This window comes from Mustelus asterias, chromosome 9, assembly GCF_964213995.1.
Source record: "Mustelus asterias chromosome 9, sMusAst1.hap1.1, whole genome shotgun sequence".
Classification (NCBI taxonomy): Eukaryota; Metazoa; Chordata; class Chondrichthyes; order Carcharhiniformes; family Triakidae; genus Mustelus; species Mustelus asterias.
The window spans coordinates 106,055,302-106,082,056 of record NC_135809.1 but is presented as its reverse complement, the minus strand read 5'-3'; the positions used below and the strand labels follow the sequence as shown (position 1 = coordinate 106,082,056).

General features: G+C 43.7%; 1 protein-coding gene across 1 annotated transcript in view; it reads right to left on the bottom strand.

Annotated features, from left to right (window-relative positions):
- insc (INSC spindle orientation adaptor protein) overlaps nucleotides 1–18,451 on the bottom strand; it is a 208,831-nt gene extending 190,380 nt beyond the window's left edge. Inside the window, exons 1-2 of the mRNA XM_078221282.1 lie at nucleotides 18,107–18,451; nucleotides 2,898–2,950 (exon numbers count right to left, since the gene is read on the bottom strand). Of these exons, the coding sequence (XP_078077408.1) occupies nucleotides 2,898–2,950; nucleotides 18,107–18,451 (398 nt within the window). The remainder of the gene's footprint in view (nucleotides 1–2,897; nucleotides 2,951–18,106) is intronic.
- Between the last annotated feature and the right edge of the window lie 8,304 nt (nucleotides 18,452–26,755).

Here is a 26,755-nt window from a genome sequence, read left to right as displayed (position 1 = left end):
GGTGGAAGAGTAACCTAGCTTTGTGATAAAACGGAATTCCTGTAGTATTGCACAATGAAAGATAGTCAAGGAATGATACATTGTGAGTTGGAATCTTTCAGCTTAGCAGTTCTCATATTTGTGTCTTAAATAATTTTCCCATCAAACTTTTTCAGACCTGTAAAATTAAAGGAAGGTGGTGGCACAGTGGTATTGTCACTGGACTACTAATCCAGAGACCGAGAGCAAGATGTGGGGACCTGGGTTCGAATCCCACTATGGCAGATGATGAAATTTGAAACTATTGTCAATTGTCATTAAAAAAAACCCATCTGGTTCACTAATGTCCTTTAGGGAAGGAAATCTGTTGTCCTTACCTGGTCTGGCCTACATGTGACTCCAGACCTCAACAGAGTGGTTGATTCTCAAATGCTCTGAAATAGAAGGCAGTTTGGGTGGGCAATAGATGCGGGTGCAGCCAGCGATGCCCACATCCCGTGAATGAATAAAAAAAATGTTGAACCAAATATATATTCCATGACTGTAAAATGCCTAAGGTGTAGAGTAAATGAAGAGAAATGGATTCTAGTAACTGAAAGGATGATAACCAGCGGGCACAGAATAAGGGGATTGGCAAAATGCCCAGGGACAACATGAGGAAAAAAACTTTCTTGTGCAACAAGTAGTTAGAATTTGGAATGCACTGCCTGATAAGGAGGTGAATATAGATTCAATGGTGGACGTCAAGAATTAATTGGGTTAACAATTGAAGAAGAAGAAAAAAGCAGGGATATTGGGTGAGAGAGTAGGACCAAGGATGACTCTTTGAAAGGGCCAGCTAGTTTTGAAGAGGCCTTTAGATGATGCACACCTTCAATCAGATTATGTGGTCCACAGTGTACTTGTTATCAAAGCGTTGGATCATTGATTTGGTTCTGGCCAAGCTTCTGGTCAATGCTGGTCCCAAAATGTTGATGGTGCAGTTGAAGGCTAAGGGGAGATGGTTGGTTTCTCTTGTTCAAAATGGCCATTGCCTGGCAGACCTGCATTTTCTGCTGCCTGTCAACTCAGATCTGAGTCTTATCCAGGTCCTGCTGAAGACCGGCCTGGGCTGTTCTATTTTCAGCTGTGTCCAACACTGAACATCTGGGCAGCACAGTTGCACTATGGTTAGCACAGCCGCCTCACAGCGCCAGGGACCCGGGTTCGATTCCCAGCTTTCACTGTCTGTGCGGAGTCAGCACATTTTCCCAGTGTCTGCATGGGTTTCCTCCGGGTGCTCCAGTTTCCTTCCACAGTCCAAAAAACGTGCTGATTAGGATGCATTGGCCATGCTAAGTTCTCCCGCAGTGTACTCGAACAGGCGCCGGAGTGTGGTGACTAGGGGATTTGCACAGTAACTTCATTGTGGTGTTAATGTAAGCCTACTTGTGACACTAATAAATAAACTTAAAAACTTAACTTTGCAATCTTTAGCTGAGCCAGGGACACTGGTGATGGCTGGCCTCCGACAAAATAAATGTCTCCCTTTGTCAGTTATGAGTCCAACTAGGGCAATGTTTTCATTTTTACTCCCTGATCTTAGTTTTGATCTATCTCTCTGATCCTTAACTCTTTTGAATGCTGCTCTGAAGTTGAGAGGAATGAATCACACCGTTCTTCAACAGGACGGAATTCTCCCATCCTGCCCGGTGTTTAAGATAGTGTTTTGTTACAAGCAGTCAGTTTGTCTGGCAGGAAAAAAGAAGATGCTGGAAAACAGGATAATTATTCAATTTGGCCATGTAAGTGTTTATCTGGCAGAAGGCTCAATGTGCTTTTGCTTACCAAAGAAAATGACCCTTGGGGTGTTTTCTTGATTAAGGTAATGGAAGGCGAGTTCGGTATAAGCACCACATAGTCATGTGATACTAGAAATTGCAGGAGCTGGGTTTGTGTAATGGCTTCAATCAGGCCATTGAGGTTGGCCTATTGGAATATGAACTCCATGATTAAGGAGTCAATTGATGGGCCAATCAGGGAATCTTTTTCTTGTATTTAACCAGGAATGTCAGTTCCTCTGGCGCTCCTGAAGGTAGACTGCTAGCACTCTGTGTACTGCTGTTGGAATTGTAAATAAAGGGATTTTTATGAAGGGATTTCTGGCTCTGAAGACTTATTACAGTTTGTAGCTCAGCGACACAGCTTTATGAGTTCTGTTATCATGATATAACCAAGGGATGGTGAACATAAACTCCTCCTTTGGGGGATAACTTTCCAACTTCAGCATTCATAAGTAGTCTAACAATTTAGGGGCTCAGAAATAAACATCTGAATTAGTTCCTGAATTACCAAATTTGAAAAAGGGTCTTTCACTCCCCTCAGCTTTATGCTAAAATTCAAAATTCAATGCAGTTTGATGTATTTAATAGAAAATAAATGTTTTCCAATTTGCAAATGAAGTTTGAGACTCAAACAATCATATTTTATTCTATTTATATCTAAGATGGGAACTTTAGCAATGAGCAACAAAGCAGAAATGTCATATTCAACAAATCGGTAGGATGGCACAGTGGTTAGCACTGCTACCTCACAATGCCAGGGATCCAGGTTCAATTCTGGCCTCGGGTGACTGTCGGTGTGGAGTTCGAACATTCTTCCTGTGTTTGCGTGGGTTTCCTCCGGGTGCTCCAGTTTCCTACCACAGCCCAAAGGCGTGTGGGTTAGGTAGATTGGCCATTCTAAATTGACCCTTAGTGTCAGGGAGATTAGCAATGAGGTTACGGGGATAGGGCCTGGGTGGGATCATTGTCAGTGCAGGCTCAATGGGTCGAATGGTCTCTTTCTGCACTGAAGGGATTCTATGATTCTATGAAGTCAAACCATGGAAGTGTTCAAAATAGGGAATTTCAATACAGCCTGGGATAACAGAAATGTACCTTTCGGTTATTGTAGTCAGGGCTGTGCATTTCTCGATTAAAATCTTTTCAAACTGCAAAAGAAAGAGAAACAAACACATGATATTTGACAGCACAATAGGAATACCGAATGCACAAATACTGCAGTTAAAGTCAGCTCATAATTGTTCATCATTCGCTTCTTCTACTTTGAGTAACTCAGTTAATCTCATAATAAAGTTACAGAATTTACAATGTGCATAATCTGCACAAGATACTGGTCCTAGTTTTGTTTCTTATCTGAAATAGATAAAGTTATATGTCAGATATCCTTAACATAATTTATTTTCTTAAAATCATTCGGATTATCTAGACAACCTGATTTCAAGCCAAAGTCAGGCTGGAATGAATATTTCCTCCTGCTGCCTATGGTAAAACTCCTTATGTGAAATGAACTCAGACCATTTTCCAGTGTGGAGGAATCTTGCAGCATAAAACTATTCAGAATTCAGCAGTACATGCCACTAATTTGATCGCAAAATCATGACAGTTGCTGTTGGTAAGAAAATATCATGTTGAGACGTTTTGCAATTATGGTTAAGGCACATCGTTAGGATAGTACACAGGAGGAAAATAAATTTCAATTAAATATTAGAGTAGGCAAAAGATCTGTATGAAAGAAATGGCATTTCTTCCATTGAGCCAGCTAGGCAGTTACTATCTTAATCCTCAAGCATCTACAGAATCCCAGTAAGGTCACAGGCAGTACAAACTGAGCCACTTAGACCAAAAAGCTTCCAATTTACATTGTGATTTAAGTGTAATTTACACAGGGATACAGTCAAGGTACACAATTGTTGCAAGCATAACTTAGTTTAGGAAGAAAGGAAAATCAACCAAGGTTCATTATTCTGTCGCTACTGTTCGGCACATTGAAAAATACACTTTTGGTTTGACTTGATTTATTATTGTCACATGTATTGGTATACAATGAAAAGTATTGCTTCCTGCGCACTATACAGATAAGCATACTGTTCATAGAGAAGGAAAGGAGAGAGTTCAGAATGTAGTGTTACAGTCATAGCTAGGGTTTTGAGAAAGATCAACGTAATGCGAGGTAGGTCCATTCAAAAGTCTGATGGCAGCAGGGAAGAAGCTGTTCTTGAGTCGGTCGGTATGTGTCCTCAGACTTTTGTGTGTGAATGTTAGGGAGGCAGATCAGACTTAGTGCTGATGCCCTCCACAGCTGAGTGGAAAGATGACATTCATGGTCTAAAGCTCATACACAAAAAGCCTTCCCAGCTGGGCAGGGGAGAAGAGGGACACTGGCATTCATAAAACTGTACCCTAAGGGCAGTACAGTGGCACAATGGTTAGCACTGCTGCCTCAGAGCATCAGGGACCCGGGTTCAATTCCCAGCTTGGGTCACTGTCTGTGCAGAGTCTGCACTTTCTCCCCGTGTCTGGTTGGCTTTCCTCCAGTGCTCCGGTTTCCTCCCACAGTCTGAAGATCTGCTGGTGAGGTGCATTGGCCATACTAAATTCTCTCTCAGTGTACCTGAACAGGCGCCAGAGTTTGGTGACTAGGGGATTTTCACAGTAATTTACTTCATTGCAGTGTTAATGTAAGCCTACTTGTGACACAAATAAATAAACTTTAAAACTTTATCAACAGTAGTGTCAATAGGAGGAAAATCTGAGGAAAATACAAGATTGCAGTGTAATTGGTCCAATAAGATATTACAAAAGATTGTCAACATATAATGAATCAGTGAGATGATACAGTACTATAGTCTCTGATGAAATTTGCTTCAAATTTTAATACCGTGTTAGTTGCTTAATTAATGTAATGTCACTCAGTTAATTAAACTGTATGTTGAATCATTTCCTTCCTACTCACAATAGGCAATTACTGAGCAGGCAGGTCATGGCCGTGAATCTACTGAGTATAAGTCTACGATGTTGACAACTGAATATCTGACCTTTAGAAGTGCATAATTAGTGGTCTTTTCTACCAACAATAACAGAACATTTGTATTAGAAATTGCTTTTGCATCTTTTGTATTCCCAAGCTCAACATAAATATTATTTATTAGTACTTACAAATTCATGTCAAAAGTAATTTTGAAGTGAGACTTAAAGATTTTCATGCATTACAGAAGTGAAGAGAAGATGAAGGCCAAACACAATCTTGTCAATCAATTCCTGTTATAAGTTATTTAATTGTCCCTTTAGGTTTGGAAATGTTATCTATTAGATTAATTAGAATTTGCAGTGAAAGAGTAGGATGCATTCACCTTTCAAATAAAAATATGTATGACAACAATGGACAACTCAGCAGCATGGGTAGCACAGTAGTTGGCACTGCAGCCTCATAGTGGGTTCGATTCCCGACTTGGGTCACTGCCTGAGCGGAGTTTGCACATTCTTCCCGTGTCTGTGTGAGTTTCCTCCAGGTGCTCCCATTTCCTCCCACAATCCAAAGATGTGTGGGTTAGGTGGATTGGCTTTGCTAAATTGCCCCTTAGTTCAAGGGGATTAGCTAGGGTAAATCCATGAGGTTATGGGGATAGGGTCTGGGTGGGATTGTGGTCGATGCAGACTTGATGGGCTGAACGGCCTCCTTCTGCACTGTAGGATTCTATGATTCTATGAACTTGCATTTAGATATCATCTTCAGCCTGGTTAAGCATTCAGGTGACCAAAAGCTTGGTTTAACAGGAACATTTTATGGAGTGCCTTAGAGGAGGAGAGGGGGATTGTGAAGCAAATAACCCCAAAGTTTAGGACCTAGGCAGCTAAAGGAACAGCCACCAATGATGGAGGCGGTGGCATAGTGGTATTGTCACTGGACTAGTAATCCAGAGACCAGGATATTGCTCTGGGGACCTGGTTTCAAATCCCACCACAGCAGATGTTAAAATTTGAATTCAATAAAAATCTGGAATTAAATCTAATGATGACAATTATACCATTGTCAATTATCATAAAAACCCACCTGGTTCACTGATGTCCTTTAGGGAAGCTGACATCCTCGCCTGGTCTGGCCTACATGTGACTCCAGATCCACATGAGATTAACTCCTAAATGCCATATGGTCCAGTAAGCCACACAGTTCCAGGGCAATTAGGGATGGCCAATAAATTTTGGCCCAGCCAGTGATGCCCACATTCCATGAATGAATAAGAAGTGGGGAATGTGCAAAGCATCAAAATTGGAAGAGCATAGAATCTGGGAGGATCGTAGGGCTGAAGAAAGTTAGAGATGGGGTAGGGTTGAGAAGCTATAGATGGATTTGAAAGAGGATGAGAATTTTAAAGTTGAGGCATTGCCAGACCAGTTGTGAACATAGGCCAATAAGCACTCTGTTGAATACAACTCAACAGCAGTGAGTTCGACTAAATCCAAGTGAATTGTTCCAATTCCATTCAGAACAAGTGAAATGTATTCGATATAGTGTACAGAAATGCACCTGGTGCAGAGGGGGGCAGGGAAGGCGGAGGACCTCCTCGTGAATCTGTTCTTGGGCCTGGCAAAATTCACCATAAACAGGTCCAGGCAGCAGGCAACTGAGGGGTCGTCCAGCCCGACTGTCTACCCATCTACCGCGGCTATATTCGTGGCTGGGTGTCCCTGGAGTGGTGTCCGAGGGCACTGTTAACACCTTCCGTGCCCACTGGGCACTGCAGGGGCTGGGGTGCGTTATTGACCCCCTTAATCACACTTTGATTTGATGTTTTAAGTGTCCTTTCTACTTCGTCCTTTGTTTCGGGCAGGTTCCCCTTCTTTTGGGAGCTGCCCCTTTTAATTTGTCCTTTAGTTAATTTGATTTAGTTGATTTGGTTAGTCAAAAAGATTGAAAGGCACTATCACAACCGGACCAGGTGGCAATTCTGGCTGGTCTTTATTTGCCCACTCTAATCATTTGAGCACAACATTGTGAATACAACACTGAAACAAGCAGAACATTTTAAAAAGCTATTCAACCAATTGAAACCTAATTCTCTGATCCCTAATTTTCTCAGCTGGATTTTGAACCATGCCGAAACGTTTGTGATTGCATGACTCTTTTGGGAAACTATTCCAAACATAATTATTTTCTAACTGTAGGCGTTGGATAGCTTCTACTATTTTCATTGAAATGCTTGGGGATAAAGTTCGATGTAATCATTTATAGATCAATCGTCCTAAACATGTAGATGTAGTGTACTTGGATTTCCAGAAGGCATTGGACAAGGTGCCGCCTCAAAGGTTTACTTTAGGAAAATTGAAGACACAATCAGATCATCCCATGGGTTATTAAACAGTCTCAAGGGGCTGAATGGCTCTACTCATATCCTTGGGCTGTGGACAATGAGGAAGTCGGGCAAGGCAAAATGAGCATCTATGGTGGAGAAGATGGTGAGAGAATGCAATACATTGATTAAGGGAATGCATTGCGCTCCACTCTATCTGACAGAATACTGAAGACGGAGTTACATTGGCACTGCAGAGGCTTCTGCTCCCCAAGGCTAGTTCTCATGTTTTCCTTTTGTGTTTCCCACAGGTGCAGACACCGAGGTAAGGAGGCAACTCCTTCACCATCAATAGGTCAAGAATAGCTCAGAAAAAGCACTGTCTCACTTTACAAGCATACCTCCCACCAGTACAGATAAAATCACCTTGGTGGATCCTCGTGCCAGGTTAGGTGGGGTGGCACTCAGTGATCAGCATCAGCATGCAGAAGGTGCCAGAGGCAGCAGTGGGCAGTTCCTCTCAGAAGATAGAGGGTGGCGGACACAGTCCTGTTTCTGCTGGGTGGAGATGCAGATGCACAGAGAATTGGGGAGCCCATCCAGCAGAGTCGTGTGTGCCACCATGACTCAGGGCTTTGAGCACAAACCCCTCCATTGGAAGTGTGGCCAACTTCCTAGAGAATCTTATGTGACAGTATTTGGAGTGTAAGAGCATGACACCTGGTGAGGGGGTGGCACCCACATTCTCCTCAGTGACTGTCTTATCCTTGGCTGGCACTCTGGATAGCTGGAGGGAAGCACCAACTGGGGATTAACCATTGCCCCATCCAGACATCCCAGATAAATTAATACAAGACTTGCAGTGCACCCAGGAAGTGTGCATTGAGGTACATAGCACAAAGCCATGCCATCCAGCATATGAACCAGGCAGAGTCAGAGGTGCCAGAGGTCAGTGCCAGGGGTAGTGCTGGGAAGTGCCAGCAGGGTTCAAGAGTGAACTGGTTTGCTCACTCTGTGCTGGGGCAGCCTTTAAAAATGGCGTACTCATCCTTGGCTACCTCAGTTGCTGGTGAGGTGAGGGGAATCAGAAGCCACCCCACCAACAATACATTGTGGAACCCGTATACCTATAGCATTTTTTCAAAGCTCTGCGCTATATGGCGGAGAAAGTCACTACTGCCGTTGACAGCTTCAAGGCCACTTTTCCGATGTTGGGGAAAAGTCTGCTGAAGTTTAACCACTTTTGCTTTGTGTGTGTGTGTGTGTGTGTGTGTGTGTGTGCGCACGCATCTTTTATTATTTTTTGCTGGTTTAGGAACTAAGAAACTTGCTCTTTCATTGACTCAAGAAAATCTGATTTGATTTGCTCCTTGTTAACAAATAACTACATTTGGATTGGAAAAGGCATTCACGGAGAAAATAAAATTTAAAACATTTGTTGTGACCCAACCAAGGAGGGCATGATCCTTTCCCCCTAAGTGTTCATCTGAGCCCCCTATGAGGTCCGCTCGGCAGGTGCACAGCTTCAGAGATCAGTCATGATTTGCGCTGTTCTGCCGTCACTCCGCCGTGAACCGATTTTCTGACTTAGGGCGGGATGGGCGTGCTAATTCCCACATTGAGGCCAGATAATTATATGGTAATTTATTACAATGATGTTCAAATTTATTACAACGCTGAATGTCAGGAAATGCAGCTGTCACTGAAGGGGGGGTGGAGGGGAAACAATCACGCCCTGCGTTTATGTCGAACTAAAACACGACTTTGCAGTTCTTGCGACATTTTCTGCTCCCGTTGCTGAACTCACCCAATGAAAACAGAAGTGGAAATTCCTGACCTTAGAATCCAGTTAAAAGAATACATGTATAAATCCTTTGCTTATCCATGATATATAGATTGCGGAACGTTGCAGCCGTTGATGTTAGGTGATTTCTGATAGAATTCTGGAGTTGATGTTGTTTAGGTCTGCACTTTGTTGAAGAGATAATTTGTGCTTCCAGAGAGAGAGAGATCTTTCCAGCTCCTTTTCAGCAGAGTTCCTAGATGACCATTATGCTTCCTTTCTTTCTACTTGTCATTTTCTCTCCCATGGGTGCTCATTCTCTGCATGGGGCCATGGGGATAGGGCGGAGGGGAAAGCCTGGGTGGGATGCTCTTTTGGTGCAAACTCAATAGGAAAGTTGGCCTCTTTCTGCACTGTAGGAATTCTATGGTTGTATGGTTCTGTGTATTCCCGGAAAGGAATTCAAATAGCAGGCCTTGCATCCATTGTTGTGATAATCAAAATTTTTGGATCTTCCATCTCAGAAACATTTTGGCACATTTTTGAGATATTAATTAACAGGGATGGGGTTACTTGATCCTCCACATGGGGGTTGAATGTCTGATGAGTATATTTAAAGTTTATTTATTAACGTCACAAGTAGGCTTAAATTAACATTGCAATGAAGTTACTTTGAAAATCCCCTAAGTCGCCATACTTGGTGCCTGTTTGGGCACACCAAGGGAGAATTTAGCATGGCCAATGTACCCAACCAGGACGTATTTCGGACTGTGAGAGGAAACTGGAGCACCTGGAGGAAACCCACGCAGACACGGGAAGAACATCCAAACTCCACACAGACAGTGACCCAAGACTGAAATTGAACCTGAGTCCCTGGCGCTGTGAGGCAGCAGTGTGAACCACTGTGCCACATTGCCACCCTAATCAAAATCCAGCATTTTGTATCTTTAATACCTTCTTTTCAGGAGTGTCCCTTTAAAGTGGATCTTGACATACTTGGACCGTGTCAAGTGAACCTTGACATACCCTCTTCCCAGATGTTTAGTTTAAAGTTTAAAGTTAAAGTTTATTTGTTAGGGTCACAAGTAGGCTTACATTAACACTGCAGTGAAGTTACTGTGGAAATCCCCTAGTTGCAGCACTCTGGCGGCTGTTCGGGTACTCTGAGGGAGCATTTACATGGCCAATGCACCTAACGAGCATGTCTCTCAGACTGTGGGAGGAAACCAGAGCACCCAGAGGAAACCCATGCAGACACGGGGAGAATGTGCAGGGTCCGCACAGACAGTGAGCCAAGGCAGGAATCGAACTTAGGTCCCTGGTGCTGTGAGACAGCAGTGCTAACTACTGTGCCACCATGCCACCCAGATGTGAAATTCTATGTAATAGGTCTGCAGTGCAATTTGTATACACTTTTCAGAGAAATGATCAACTTTACAGTATTAGTCATCAGGTGGTTGCTAGTACACATCTTTGTTCAGTGTCTTTACTTTTTTTTTGAACAGTTTTTTTGAACAGTTCAGTATGTCAGTGGTTAGCTGGTGAAGTTGTAGGTAGCACTCACTCTGTCACAGGTTTCTGACGTTCTGACACTACGCTCTAAATATTAACACATGAAACCAAACATGTGAGTATTATTAATGGTGGTACATAAATAGAAGTATGAAGTGGTGAAGGCGACAGTGGTCCTTTTACAGTGCTGTGCAGATCTGGGCAGTCGTGATCTGAAACGTTGGTTAGCTCTACAGTACTTCCCTCTCCACAGATGCTGTGTGACCTGCTGCGTATGTTCATCTTTTGCTGTTCTTATTTCAGATTTGCAACAACTACAAAATTTTGCTTTTGAGTTATTTGATTTGATTTATTATTGTCACATGTATTAGTTCGTATACAATGAAAAGTATTGTTTCGTGCACGCTATACAGACAAAGCATACCCTACATAGAGAAGGAAAGGAGAGAGTGCGGAATGTAGTGTTACAGTCATAGTTACGGTGTAGAGAAAGATCAACTTAGTGTGAGATAGGTCCATTCAAAAGTCTGATGGCAGCAGGGAAGAAGTTGCTCTTGAATCGGTTGGTAGCTGCCTTTAGACCTTTATTTCTTTTTCCCGACGGAAAAAGATGGAAGAGAGAATGTCTGCGGTGCATGGGCTCCTTAATTATGCTGGCTGCTTTTCCGAAGCAGTGGGAAGTGTAGACAGTGTCAATGGGTGGGAGGCTGGTTTGATTGATGGACTGGGCTTCGTTTACAACCCTTTGTAGTTTTGTGCCATCTTGCACAGAGCAGGAGCCATGCCAAGCTGTGATACAGCCAGATGAATGCTTTCTATGGTGCACCTGTAAAAGTTGGTGAGAGTCATAGCAGACATGTCAAATTTCCTTAGTCTTCTGAGAAAGTAGAGGTGTTGGTGGGCGTTGTTGACTATAGCGCCAGCATGGAGGGACCAGGACAGTTTGTTGGTGATTTGGACACCAAAAAACTTGAAACACTCGACCGTTTCTACTTCTTCCACATTGAGGTAGACAGGGGCATGTCCTCCATTATGCTTCCCGAAGTCGATGACTATCTCCTTCATTTTGTTGACATTGAGGGAAAGATTATTGTCATCACACCAGTTCACCAGATTCTCCATATTTTTTTCCTATACTCCATCTTGTCATTGTTTGAGATCCAACCCACTACAGTGGTGTCATTAGCAAACTTGAAAATCGAGTTGGAGGGGATTTTGGCCACACAGTCATAGGTGTAAAGGGAGTGTAGTAAGGGGCTTGAGGGCACAGCCTTGTATTGTACCAGTGTTGAGGGTGATCATGGAGGAAGTGTTGTTGCCTATTGTTACTGTGGCCAAACGGGCCACCTAAAATGGAGATTTGTAAAGCACTCTGGGACAATTGGGCAAGAACTAAAACGACAGGCTGCAGTTTAAAAGATAAACAGGCTGCAACTCAGATGACTGAATACACAGGAAATAGGCCATCCCAAAGACAATAAACACTTTCTGGTCAAACATACTTGTTTACCTTAACCCCTTATTTGGGAGGGAGGTATGTGACCTATGTCCCTCCAGCACCTACAGGCATGGCTATTGGGTACACACCCAGAGATCGGTGTGGCAGCACCTGATTGGACTCTTATCAATCAGGGTGATCATGTCCTGATCGATTGATTGACAAGAATCAGAAGACTGCCCAAAAAGGACATGAAATCAGGGAGGGACAAAAGCTTCTGCACGACAGAAACTCTCTCTCTCTCTCTCTGACCCCACGAACGAGCTATAACAACGGAGGACATCGCCAGCAACGACCAGCACGAGGAGAGCCACTACACCCGAGAAGGAAGGAAGACCAGAGCCAGAGTGCCAGACCAGACCAAAGGACCAGACTACGCAGAGGACTACAGAGACCAGCACACAGATAAAGGCCAATATCTGCTTGGGTACTTGCCAGTCACGCAAAGTTAAATCAAGGTCTCATATTGGACCTGAACTTGAGTATTTTCTGTAAGGTAACTTATTGTTGGTTGGGTGAGTGATTATTGATTGTGTGTTTTAAATAAATATTGGTTGTACTAAGAAGAAGTCTACTCACAGTTATTTGTCCACTGTATAAGGGTTAAAACAGATTGTGCGGCACGCACAACAATTACTGCTTGCAGTTTGTCGGTTAGGAAGTTCAGGGTCCTGTCACCAAGGGAGGAGCCAAGCCCCACGGCACGGGGTTTGGAGATGACCTTTGTAGGATTAATGGTGTTGCAAGCTGAGCTGTGGTTGATAAAAAGGAGTCTGACACAAGTATCTTTGTTATCTAGGTATTCCAGGGTTGAGTGCAGGGCCAGTGAGATGGCGTCTGCTGTGGACCTGTTGCGGCAGCAGGTGGATCCAGGCAATCTGGAAGATCGGGATTGATTCATGCCTGACTAACCTTTCGAAGAAACTTCATAATGATGAATATCAGAGCCACCGGATGATGGTCATTAAGGCACGCTGCCTGGCTTTTCTTTGGTACCGGGATGATGGTCATCTTCTTGAAGCAGATAGGGACCTCAGATTGGTTTAAAGTGTTGTTGAAGATGTCTGCGAATACCCCCATCAGCTGATCTGTGCAGGATGTGAGTGCTCGTCCGGATACCCCATCCGGGCCGGTCGCTTTCTGTGGGTTGACCTTCGAGAAGGCTGCTCTGACGTCTGCAATGGTTCGTCCAAGACTTCCGGGGTGGAAGGCATGGTCACACTGACTTCTTGCTCAAAGCGGGCACAGAATGCATTGAGCTCATCGAGAAGGGATGCGTTGGTGCCATCAAATTTACATACCTTTATCTTGCAGCCTGTTATGTGTTGCAGACCTTGCCACAGTCGGCGGGAATCCATGTGGCTTGGTAGGAGTCCGTGGCAGAAGGAGCATGATAAAATTTGCGAATGAAAGAAGTGTGATAAATTAAATTCGACACAAATAAATGCAAGGTATTACACACCAGGAGAAAGAATGACTGTCAAAAGGATTCAATGAATGGTATTGCGCTCGCGAGGTGAAAGAAATCCAGTCGTTCTAAATCAGTAATGGGCAATGCTCACAATCCAAATACTAATTGTTTTACAAAGCAGGGTTAAGGCTATTGCACGGTTATTACACAGTGTTCTGATCACACCTCGCACACTCGACATCCAAGATACAAACTCAGAAAAATGATCATAGGGACAAGCCAGATCCCAGATTCTTCAGTCCTGAATGGAGATGAATAAAGTGAGCACAACGTCAAAGGTGGAGCTGGAGCACTACTTTAAGTTAAACAATGATAGATAGAATCCCTACAGTGCAGAAGGAGGCCATTTGGCCCATCGGGTACGCACGACAACAATCCCACCCAGGCCCTATTCCCATAATCCCACGCATTTACCCTGCTAATCCCCCCAACGCCAGGGTCAATTTAGCAGGGCCAATCCGCCTATCCCTGTAACCCCATATATTGACCCTGCTAACCCCCCCTGACACTAATGGACAATTTAATATGGCCAATCCACCTAACCCGCACATCTTTGAAGGATGCAGGACCTAAATTAATAAAATACAAGTTCATAACTAGCATCCCGAAACACTTCATCATGAAAAGAGTAATCAATACTTGTAATTGTTTTCTGGATAGTATAGTTTTCGAGATAGTGCAGTAGAGGCAAAATCATTAAAATCACTCAATACGCTGTTTCAACGGGGAAGAAACATAGCACTGTCTCCTGAATGATTCTACGGAAAGGAGAGTAAATTGAGGAAAATGACTAATCTTTGTTTCATTTCAGAGATTCTTTAATCTCACATTCATATTTTATGTCTTGTTTGATGTACTTGGTATCAGTTAAAGATCCTCACTGATCCAGCACAGAGCACTCATTTTCAACTCTCAGAGCTGACCTAACTTTAACTAACGGAACCTGTTGAATGATGTCTGTTAACCTGTCAAAAAAGACAAATTAGCAATAATATGTCGACCTTTATTCTGCACCTTAAACCAGCCTCGTACTCTCAGACCCAAGTTCTAATAATGGGTAGTGTTCCATTGTAACAATTACCATTTGACACTGACAGCAAAAATATAACATCCCACCTGCACTCTGGCCTCCTACATCAGACTTTATTAAATCATCTTAAATTTCTATTAACCTGTTGCTATTTCACTGCAAAAGCTACAAACCATAGTGACTGTTTGCTCTAAATTGATGACCACCCTGGCTTGTTAGGTAAATCAGTGGCATCACAAACTAGGACATTAATGAATTAATTTTCACACAATGCAAAAATGGGCGGCATAGTGGCACAGTGGTGCCTGCTGCCTCACAGCGTCAGGGGCCCAGGTTCAATTCCGGCTTCGGGGGTCACTGTCTGTGTGGAGTTTGCACATTCTCTCTGCGTGGGTTTCCTCTGGGTGCTCCAGTTTCCTCCCACGGTCCAAAGATGTGCGGGTTAGGTTGATTGGCCATGCTAAATTAACCCCAGTGTCAAGGGGGTAAATACATGGGGTGACGGGAATAGGGCCTGGGTGGAATTGTGGTCGGTGCAGACTAGATGGGCTGAATGGCCTCCTTCTGCACTGTAGGGATTCTATATGAGATACCATTGCATTTCACCTGGTATACATAGAATTGTGATACCAATAGTTTGCAGCCACGAATATATAATGCAGTTTGGCTGAGAGCCCAGTCATTTTTCTGAATAACAGAACACCTGCTCCCCAGAGGAAGTATTATTTAATTGACAGATCAGGCAATCTGGTCTCTGTAGTCAATTTCACAATGTTTGTTGACTTAAGTAAGTGGTCTCAAGTGTTTTTGGTTTGTGGTTTTTGAAGCTTTAAAGGACCTGAATGATTGACACTTTTCTTAGTTTATCGGGCAGACTTTTTAAAAACATTTTTTCTGAACTCTTTTTTAGAATCCCACTTTGCATTGTGTTGTCCATTAGTTGTAGAAAGTGTACAGTGGGTCAATGGGCATGGAAGTGCCAGAGCTTGGCATAGGGGTGAAGAGGTGACATAGGGAGTTGATGGAGAAGCAGAGCTTGGAATAGGACATGAGGCAGACCTTTTGAACCTACCTTTTAAAAGATCCCCTCATGCACACTGGCGTTCAGTCCCCTAAGGGGATGTGAACCATGACTTCTTCAAAACTGGCCTGAGGAGTGGCTGATATCTAGCTCCACAATGGAGCAGGACGGATTGGGAATGCCGGACGTGAGCTTCTGACAGGAAGCAGCCTGCGTTCTTTGAAGGCACTCCTACAAATCTCACACGCCAGGAATAGGGTCAGAAATCCCGGAATCCAGACTCGCCCACCATCCTGGCGTCGGAGTCAACCTGACTCGATGAAAATGCAGCATTATTTGGAGGGTAGCTAGAAGCGGGATGTGCATATTAAGAGTCCCTGGATTTGACTGACTTGTCATCAAAGCAGAGTGAAAGGGTCACAACGTTGACCCAAAACCAAAGTCATACATGGATTCGGCTGCAGAATACTTAAATGATGACTTCAGTGCAATGGAAAGACTAATGGGCATCCCACGATGTGTAGGTTAAGGGAATTGGTGGGGTAAGTATATGGGGTTACAGAGAAAGAGCCTGGCTAAGACACTCTGTCAGAGAGTTGGCGCAGACTCGATGGGCCGAATGGTCTCCTTCTGCACTGTAGTGATTCTGTTTATTTTTTTAAATCATGAGATTATGAACAATGCTTATTTTTACTTAGAAATCACAGGGGAGGGATTCTCTCGCCCCATCAGTCAGCCTCCTGGAATCCATATCCCCCATTGAATGGGGCGTCAGCGAAAAATCGGGATTCCCTCTGGGCAATCGGGATTCACTCAAACCGCCGGCTCCGATCGAGTTGCCGCCTGGTTTGGCGGTCACCATTTCAGTTTTTGGCGGGAGGGAGACCTGTCTGCGACTGCGGAGATTGGGATGCCCTTTCAAATGGCTCTGAAAAGCCAGACTGGCCACCGTGATTCGCGGGAGGCATGAATTTGCATCCATCCAAACACTCTGGTTTTCCCGCAGCCATGGACATTTCGTCCCAATTCAGGAGAATCGCGCCCCACAGCTGGAATTCTCCCAAAATTTCTAAGTGTCGAATTCACATGAAAACTGGAGTAATTGGGCGGCACGGTGGCACAGTGGTTAGCACTGCTGCCTCACATCACCAGGAATCCGGTTCGATTCCCGGCTTGGGTCACTGTCTGTGTGGAGTTTGCACGTTCTCCCCATGTCTGCGTGGGTTTCCTCCGGGTGCTCCGGTTTCCTCCCGCAGTCCAAAGATGTGCGGATCAGGTTGATTGGCCATGCTAAAATTGCCACTTTGTGTCAGCGGAACTAGTAGGGTAAATACATGAGGCTACGGGGATAGGGCTGGGTGGGATTGTGGTCGGTGTAGACTCAATGGGCCAAGTGGTCTCCTCCTGTGCTGTAGGGATTCTATGATTCTATGCATTCACGCTAGTTTTTTCAGTGGGAGTTCAGAGAAGAATCTCCCATACTCTGTGCACTGCAGAGCTCACTACTGTATATATCATTATAAATGAGCAGGCGGGACCTATCCCATCCAAGAGGCCAGCAGCAGAACGCTGAGTGGGCCAGCCCTGCGATCCCCACAACACCGGCTGTGTGACCCTCCCATGGTCCCATCGCTGGCCCCCCAACCACTCCTGGGCCAGCCCTGAATCCCCCTTTCCAGCCCACCCTGAACTCCAGCCTCCCACCCAATTCCCCCCGACAATTACGCCCCCGCTGTAGTGCCAACCCCACCATACCGCACACCCCCCCCACAGTCCCAACCTCCCCATCAGGCTGACTCCCCCTCCACCCCTCCTGGCCTTCCCCGATCACTGATCTCCCTCCTTCCCCCACCAATCCTTTCTGCAATCCCCCACCCACACCCCCACTAATTGCCCCACCAGGCCCTGCCCCCAGCCCCACCCCCATAGTTCCCACCCACTTTGCACTGCCCCATGCCTGACGGACAGTGCCAAGGTGTCCCCCGGGCATTGGCATTTTGCCCCTTGGGCAGTACCAAGGTGCCAATGCCCAGGGGGCACCCCCCCACCTTGCACAGTGGCTGTCGCGAGATTCTCCTGGCCTGCTGTGCTGAAAAATTAGCACAGCGGGATGAGAGAATCGCCCCCCCCCCGCCCCCCCCGCCCACATCTCTCACACGAGTTGGTGTGTTGGTACCCACAATGGGATGTGATCACTGCCTGAAGATGCATGATCCCATTAGAGTGAGGCACTCCAACAATCAAGAACTGCAGCTGAAAACTTCCCAATTCTCACAAATATGCAAATATGAATGAAAAACAATCTCTCTACTTAGGTACCGTTATGGTTACAAAATCATATGTAGGCTGGAATTTTCCAGCCATTACCCTGCTGCCACTGCGAGCGAGGACAGAGAGCTTGGCGCTCAGCCAAAACTCCATTCACTGCAGCGGGACCAGAGAATCCCACTGGCTTGAATGGCTGAGAATCCTGCCCATACTGTCTGTGTTGCGGGTCTCCCCTTAGGTTTAATAATGGTGCCATTATCGCTATTAACTTTATCTCCCAGTATTCTAGAGATTTCAAGTGTAACTGAACAAAGAGATATCCAAAAAAAAATCTCTACACATATAATTTTTAATGAATCATATTTCATAATTATACTGCGTAGTTTCTGTGTAATAATTTATTGTGATCAATTTGAACAGATGAACCCCTTACCTGTTGCATCCCTGCTGAAGCGTTGCTGGTGTAACTGTTGTATTCATTTATCAATGACCGGATGTGACAGCTCACCCTCACTGCAGTGCTGTGAACCCGTTGCCACCTATTCTTTTCAAGCTTGTAGAATATGTTGGACAGTTCCGTCGTGATTGTCCATGCTCTCTTCAACAATGTCTGCAGGCTGTCTTGTAAATGTTGCTGAGATGTTATGACAAGCTCGTTGAGTCCGTCACCATCTACACTGATGGGCTTTGATTGAAGTATGCACATGCACTCACATTCTGCCATCAATCTCAGGTCCTCCATCCAACGCTGCACAGAATCCATTTGTATCAGATGCATGCTGGAAAAATGATACCATGAAGTTAGAAAACAAACTCGAATTAATGGTGGTACTGTACAGTCTTAAATCTATTACCACCCCCGCTGGCCAACCCTTTTACCGGCCATATTAGCAAAGTTTTGGTTACACAGTTAAACTAATAATCCAATATTTTTTGAACTGCCTATTCTTCATCTGTGGGATTTGACAATGTTGCTCTTCAATATTTATGTCATTATTATATTATAATTGTGCTGTGAAGATTAAGGAAATTTGCATGTTATTACATTTAGGTGCGTTAATGCCATTATTACGCTAAACACAGCTTTCCTTGATCCTTTTAACAGTGCAAACTTTTAAGAGAGGCACAGATTTAGAGCCATGTGCAGTATCCTTCATGATGGCATACTCATTTCAGAGTAGCCATTGGCATATGTGACTAGGAAGAGGATCCTATTCCTAAAATGTCCATCTGTGCTGCAATCTCGGTCATATCTTCACTCACCACAGCAAGAGACATCAGAGGACATTATAGTATCATGGATGCATAGAATCCCTACAGTGCAAAAAGAGGCCACTCAGCCCAGAGTCTACACCAACTCTCCAAAAGAGCATCCCACCCAGGCCCTTCGCCAAGTCTTATCCAATAAGCTCACACATTTACCATGGCCAATCCACGTAATCTTCACATTTCTAGACATTAAGGGCCAATTTAGCATGGCCAATCCACCTAACCTTCACATTTTTGGTCACGAAGGGCCATTTTAGCATAGCCAACCCACCTAATCTGCACTTCTTTGGAGGATGGGAGGAAACCAGAGAACCTGGAGGAAACCCACGCAGACACGGGGAGAACATGCAAACTCCACACATTTATCCACAAGACATCTTCACTGACTGATCAACCACAGTTGCAGTGCTTCATCAATGCTCTGTCTTGTCTGTGCAGCCTTGCAAATGAGAGCAAAGCAGATTTATTTTACCCAGTAGAAGCTTGTACAGAATTCTCTCTCCTGTGAAGAGATCCAAACCTATTGAATGATCCATTTCCTGATTCACCATCATATTTATAAGTGACAAATCAAAATGTAACTGCCCAGTATTTTTCAAAGTAAACATTTCTTTTATCACAATCTATGCAAGTGCAAGGTTGCATGTCTGAGGAAAAGGCTCAGCTAAACCATCTATGATAATGAGAGATTAGGAAATGTGAGGATGCTTAAGTGGAGAAAGGTGTTTTGGGATTATGCAAGGCAGTTGGTAGGTGTAGAAGAACCTTACCCTGGACATAAAGTGAAAGCTTCATTGTGTGAGTGCTGCTTTAAGACGATGAAGAGTGTGGTGTTGCCCAGAATGCACAGGCAGGAGTGAGAGAATGTTGATAACATTTGTCCATGTCCATTGATTAGTACTGAGCGTGGGGGTGTTGATAGTCAATGCCAAAGAAGTTTCATTGCCCAGGAAATGTGAGACTCCTTTCTTGTACAGCTTGGAAGAGGACTCAGATGCCTTCATCAGTGAAGCCTGTTATGCTTCTTGTAACTGCTTCCGACTGGGCACAGCTGAGTCTGAGGTGACAGCTGAGACTGAGATGCCACCAAGCAATATGATGGAAATTGCCCATTAAACAACTTATCAACTGCTGTCAGGCAGTGCTCTACCGCCATTTCCCTTGGGTCTGTGGGGAAATTCAGAACATTATACAATTTAGACATCAATTTTTACCAGGGATGCACCAAAGGTACTTATATCAACTGCCCGAGAAAAATTCTATGTTACTCACTTAGCTGGTGAACAACGTAACTTTCCGGCATAATACTGGTCTAACCATGGCATAGCTGACAGGGCAGGTGCTAACACCCTACTCAGCTGTGAGGAGGATCACAGACCATCTTACTCTTGCTCCTGTTCAATTTCCCCATGCACTGACTTTTCTACCAGCGGACACTAAATAATGACTAGAAAACCATGCATTTCCGATAGTTCACAGGAGTGTGACCAGCCTCACATCCATTGACTCTGTCTATACTCCCCGCTGCCTTGGAAAAGCAGTCAGCATAATTAAGGACCCCACACACCCCGGACATACTCTCTTCCACTTTCTGTCGGGAAGAAGATACAAAAGTCTGAGGTCATGTACCAACTGATTTAAGACTTACCTGGATAGTCACATGAGCAGCCTGGGAATGGAGGGATACAAACGATTGGTCTAGTTGGACCAAGGAGCGGCACAGGCTTGGAGGGCCGAAGGGCCTGTTTCCTGTGCTGTACTGTTCTTTGTTCTTTGATTCAAGAACGGCTTCTTCCCTGCTGCCGTCAGACTTTTGAATGGACCTACCTTGCACTAAGTTGATCTTTCTCTGCACCCTCGCTATGACTGTAACACTACATTCTGCACCCTCTCCTTTCCTTCTCTATGAACGGTATGCTTTATCTGTATAGCGCACAAGAAACAACATTTTTCACTGTATACTGATACATGTAACAATAATAAATCAAATCAAAATCAAAATGTAGCACCCCCGTACTCCTTCTGAGATGAACAAATTTAGCACAGATGGGTAATTAAACTGATATCCAACAGTATCACATTGTGCAGTGAATTTATGAACAGAATTTTTTGCGGATTTGGTTACATTGCTTATGTCTCAATATATAAAGCAATTATCCATGTTGTTATCTGAATAAAAGACAAACATGAACAACACTGAGCAGGATAAGAAGCAGAGTTAAGTTAGGCACTATATATAAATCCATGTTGTTCTTCCTGTAAAGAATAGATTACTTTCAATTTACTGGTAAACTAATATTCAAGCTTTGTTAGATAAGAAAGAAAAGAGAGGCTTTTAGCAGATACAAAGGGAACAAATCGGAGGAAGCCTTAGTGGAGTATCGAAAATGCAGGGGGAAATCCCATCCTCAGATTCTCTCTCTCCACAGATGCTGCCCGACTTGCTGAGTATTTCCACCATTTTATGCTTTGATTTCCAATTTCCAGTATTTTGCATTGTAACTTGATTATTGCTTGACATTATTACTTAATCGAATTCTACAGCACAGAAGGAGGCCATTCAGCCCATCGAGCCGGCACTGAGCACAATCCCACTCAGGCCCTATTCCCGTAACCCCATACATTTACCCTAGCTAGTCCCCCTGACACTACGGGGCAATTTAGCATGGCCAATCCACCTAACCCGCACATCTTTGGACTATGGGAGGAAACCAGAGCACCCGAGGAAACCCATGCAGACACGGGGAGAACGTGCAAACGCCACACAGACAATGACCCAAGGTAGGATCAAACCCGGGTCCGAGGCGCTGTGAGGCAGCAGTGCTAACCACTGTGCCACAGTGCTGCCCATAAGCAAGTATACACCACAGACAGAGAATTAAATATTTAAGCATCATTATACGAGATATTTCCCAAGTCCTAGAGAAAGCTTTACTCTGACCAAGAGTGGAGTTCACTAATTAAAAATGTCCACTGAGTCAATGCCTGCAAAATTTAAAATTAAGGAATAAGTATCAGTTCATTGACAAACATCAAACTTAAAACCCTGAGGCCAATTCTGTCCAATATATTGCATCATTATCAGCAGCAGTCGAAACTTTCTGCTCGCTGCCTTCCCATGAGACACATTGTGCTCTCAGTAGTACCTCCAAATGTTCAAGTATGGACAAGTTCCTTTAATTGGTGAATGCACGACGACAGCCCTACTCTCTTCTTAGAAAGTGGCAAAAAGGAAAATCAATATGTCAAATAAAAACAACTCGAGGGGGAAGAAAAAGCAAATCACAAATCCAGCAAGAGCCAATTAGGAAATCCTAACCCCCACCTACCTCCCCCCAATACCCAGTTTCTCAGAATATCCGGAGTTATTCTACTTAATCTGTTCAAGTGTTTCTGCGTTAACAAGTAATGATGAGCTTTCATTAGATAGAAAGCTCACAAAACATTGCACCAAGTGACAACCTGTTTTCTCTTTCAGGCTCCATGCTATTCAAGTTCTTCTAAAGGAATAATGTTATAACTTGCACACAAATACTTGACAGTGGATGCGTTGCCGCATTAATATGTGAAGGATATAAAACATCCTGGGAAATTACCAACTTCACTAATCTGTCCAATAACAAAAAGTGCTACACAATCCAATGTGTGTTTATGAAAATAACTAATGTTTTAAACGCACGCTTTGTGGGCTTTTTAACATTTCGAACATTGACAGCCTTTGGGTATGCATATATTTCTCTGTGATTCTTTGAGACAGCAAATAGACTTGCTTTTCATTAGAAAAATACATCACACAGAAATAAAGCCATTGCTTCAAATAAGTTGTCTGGCAAAACAATCTCTTCAACAATTCGCATTAGGCAATGACATTAAACATCTTTTCCCATGAGCCCAATTTCCTGGATTGTGAGAAATATTAAGTTAGTATGATCTCTCTTCCTGGCAGCTAGCAGACACACTGATGGATCGACCGTAAGCTCAACAGCCCTACGCACCCGCAGATGAAGGAAGGTCAAAAATTTCTTTTAAAATAAATTTTGCATCCTGTATGGAGGACACCATTCCCTGCTTTCCAAAAAAATCTCTCAGTGGCTGCAAAGACTGAGGACATCAAAATATTATTCCTCCATGTGCTTCTTACTGCCTTTACTTTCTTTATATTAAAAATGCAGGGCTCCCACATTTAGTCCTCTGATATTTAATTTGATTTATTATTGTCACATGTATCGGTATACAGTGAAAAGTATTGTTTCTTGCATACTATACAGACAAAGCATACTGTACATAGAGGAGAGAGTGCAGAATGTAGTGTTACAGTCATAGCTAGGGTGTAGAGAAAGATCCACTTAATGCGAGGTCGGTCCATTCAAAAGTCTGATGGCATCAGGGAAGAAACTGTTCTTGAGTCGGTTGGTATGTGGCTTCAGACTTTTGTATCTTTTACCCGACGGAAGAAGGTGGAGGAGACTATGTCCAGGGTATGTGGGGTCCTTGATTATGCTGGCTGTTTTTCCAAGGCAGTGGAAAGTGTAGACAGTGGCAATGGATGGGAGGCTGGTTTGAGTGATGGTCTGGGCTTCATTCATGACCCTTTGGAGTTTATTGCAGTCTTGGACAGAGCAGGAGCCATACCAAGCTGTGATGCAACTAGAAATGTTGTTTTCTATGGTGCATCTGTAAAGGTTGGTGAGAGTTGTAGCGGACATGCCACCTTGCCAAATGCCAATTGCTTTAACTGATGATGGAAGGGGTGTATTTACAGTACCAAGGATTCAGTGCTTCAGTCCGTAAGTTACATTAACTTTAACTTGCCCATATTGACCGATATAGTTAAAATTGTGGCACTTCTTTAACTGTGTCATTTAGTAACTCTTGTTCTTTGAGGCTGTTAACTTGTTTGAGTTTAATGAAAAAAAACTACAAATGCCTGAAATCGTAAGTAAATTGTGACAGAGGATATTTACTCAAAATGTTAGCTGACCTTTTCTATTTTCAGGCTCTTGCAGACTTGTGAGCTGAACTCAGTGACTGAACTGCTCCTGGGCAGAGGTGGGGTGAGTGGATAGAAGGGGTGTGGAGAACGGAGACATGGATAAAGAGGAGACTTTTACAAGCAGGGATGGAGGAAGGTGGAAAGTGGAGGAAACTGTAATAGAAATCGAGCCAGCAGTAATGTTTAATGAGTGACAGAGTACAGTAGATAGAGGGAATGAGACATGAGGAAAGTCCAGAATTAGAAGATTAGCAGGTCTGTTAAGCCAGACCTTGCACACAGACCTTTGAAGTGCAGCCACTGTTGTGAAATGGTCTAGTGGTGTTATCACCAGACTATCAATCCAGAAACTCAGCTAATGTTCTGGGGACCAGGTTTCGAATCCTGTCTTGGCAAGATGATGGAATTTGAATTCAATAAAAAATATCCGGAAATAAAAATCTACTGATGACCATGAAACTATTGTCGATTGTCAGAAAAACCCATCTGGTTCACTCATGTATTTTAGGGAAGGAAATCTGCCATCCTTACCTGGTCTGGCCTACATGTGACTCCAAAGCCACAGCAATGTGGTTGACTCTCACCTGCTCTCCAAGGGCAACTAGGGATGGGCAATAAATGCTGGCCAGTCAGCGACATCCATGTCCCAAGAATGAATAAAAAAAACACAACAGCAAAAATTGTATATAGCAAGGGTTCGCAACTAACAACATGTGGCTCTGTTTTCTAAAAAAAGAGAAAGCTAAGGGTTAACTTTATAGACATTATGAAATTATTATAGGATGCGGAGAAGATGATGCAAAATTCACTTATGTAGTGCCCATAGTTTCAGGGCTACCAGTGTTGTTTTAGATCCAAAATAGCACCTGCAGCACAAGCACATACTTCTACCAGAGTATGCACCAACTGCAATGAGGGTGTTAGTACAGGCACTGTAAACGTGCAGTGTGGACTTTGGCATCAGTCGGTATAATGCTGATTCGATGCAGCACTGGCACATTCAACTTGTTGTTCTGGGTAACATACTCTCTTAGACATGCACAGCTGAAAATGCTTTTAGGAGCAGGAGGGATCACCGCACCCCATCAGTGATATATGATGATATCATCACCAACTTTGCTTGTCTTTGCACACATCCTTGGTGATTTGGAGAGTTGATTACAGTTGGTGAAGTCTTCAAGAAGTGATGCTGCACATGGAGAAGCCCCTTGACTCTAACTCCAAGGGCTCTGGGCACACCATATGTGTTATAGTTGCAATTCCCCTTCGGCTGCAGCATGAGTGGGAGAGGAGTGGGGGGGACGGGATGGTAAAGAAAGGGCAATCTGCTCACGGAGAGGAGAGAAGGGTGGGGAAAAGGGAACTGAGCAGGTGGCCTTAACCATCCAGGGTCTTTGGAGAGTTGCTTCCCTCACTTCAACCCAAAATAGGAGCAGTGTGTGTCCTACCTGTACTTTACCTAGGTGGTGCTGACAGATCACTATCACCTTTAGCAACCAGATCTACAGCTTCAGAGCACAGCAAAGGAGAATTGTCACTGGCTGTGAAGATGACTGGAGACAAAATTTCTTCATGTTGGGATGTTTCTGGGTTGGAACAACATCTGTAATTTTTTTCAGTTCACTGTCCACTGTTGCATTGGAGAGTTGACAAAATCTCCAGAGAAGGGAGTTCATTGTGTTTTCTCTGACCAGCGAGAAGCAGACAGAACATGCACCATGGAGCATCCACAACCTCTAGGGTAGAGAAATCTAACGATGCACAATCCATTTGAGTGAAGAAAATTCTCCTAATCCCAGTCCTAAATGATAGGCTTTTATCTTGAAACAGTGCGCCCCAGCCAGGGGAAACAAAATTCCTGCGTCTTCCCTGTCAAATCCCTTCATAATCTTCAATAAGATTACCTCTCATTCTTCTAAACTCCAGAGAATATAGACCCAATTTACTCAGCCTCTCATCACGGAACAACCCACTCATCACAGAGATCACTCTAGTAAACCTTTGTTGTACAGCTGCCAATGCAAGTATATCCTTTCTTAAATATGGAGACCAAAATTGAAAAACAGTATTCCAGCTGTGGGCTCACTGAAGCTCCACCATACAATTGTAGCAAGACTTCTTTATTCTTGTGCTCCAACCCCCTTGCAATAAAGGCCAACACGCCATTTGTCTTCTTAATTATTTGTTACACCTACATGCTAATTGTTTGCATCTCTTATGCACGCAAGTTTCTCTGAAGATCAACATATACAAGTTTTGTGCCTTTTAAAAAATATTTTTGCTCTTCCAGTCTTACGAGCAAACTTATTAACCTCGCATTTCCCCACATTATACTCTGTCTGCTGCTACTTAGTTGCCCCTTCACTTAATCTGTCTCTATCTCTTTGTGATTTCTTTACGTCCTCCTCACAGTTTGCATTCCCACCTAGCTTTATATTGTCAGAAAACTTAGATATATTACTCTGTTTCTCTTTGTCTAAGTCACAATATTGATTGTAAATAGCTGAGGTCCCAGCACCCATCCCTGCGGCACACCACGAGTCACAGCCTGCCAACTTGAAAATGCCCCATTTGTCTCTAACCTCTGCTTAGTGCCCGTTAACCAATTCTCTATCCATGATGATATATCACTCCAAACTCCATGAGCCCTTATCTTGTACATTAATTTTTTTTGCGTGGCACCTTATTTAATCCCTTTGGGAAAATCAAATGCACTACATCTACTGGTTTCCCCTTTATCCGCCCTGCTTGTTACATCCTCAAAAAACTTTAATATGTTAGTCAAATACTATTTCTCTTTCCTAAAACCAGGTTAACTTT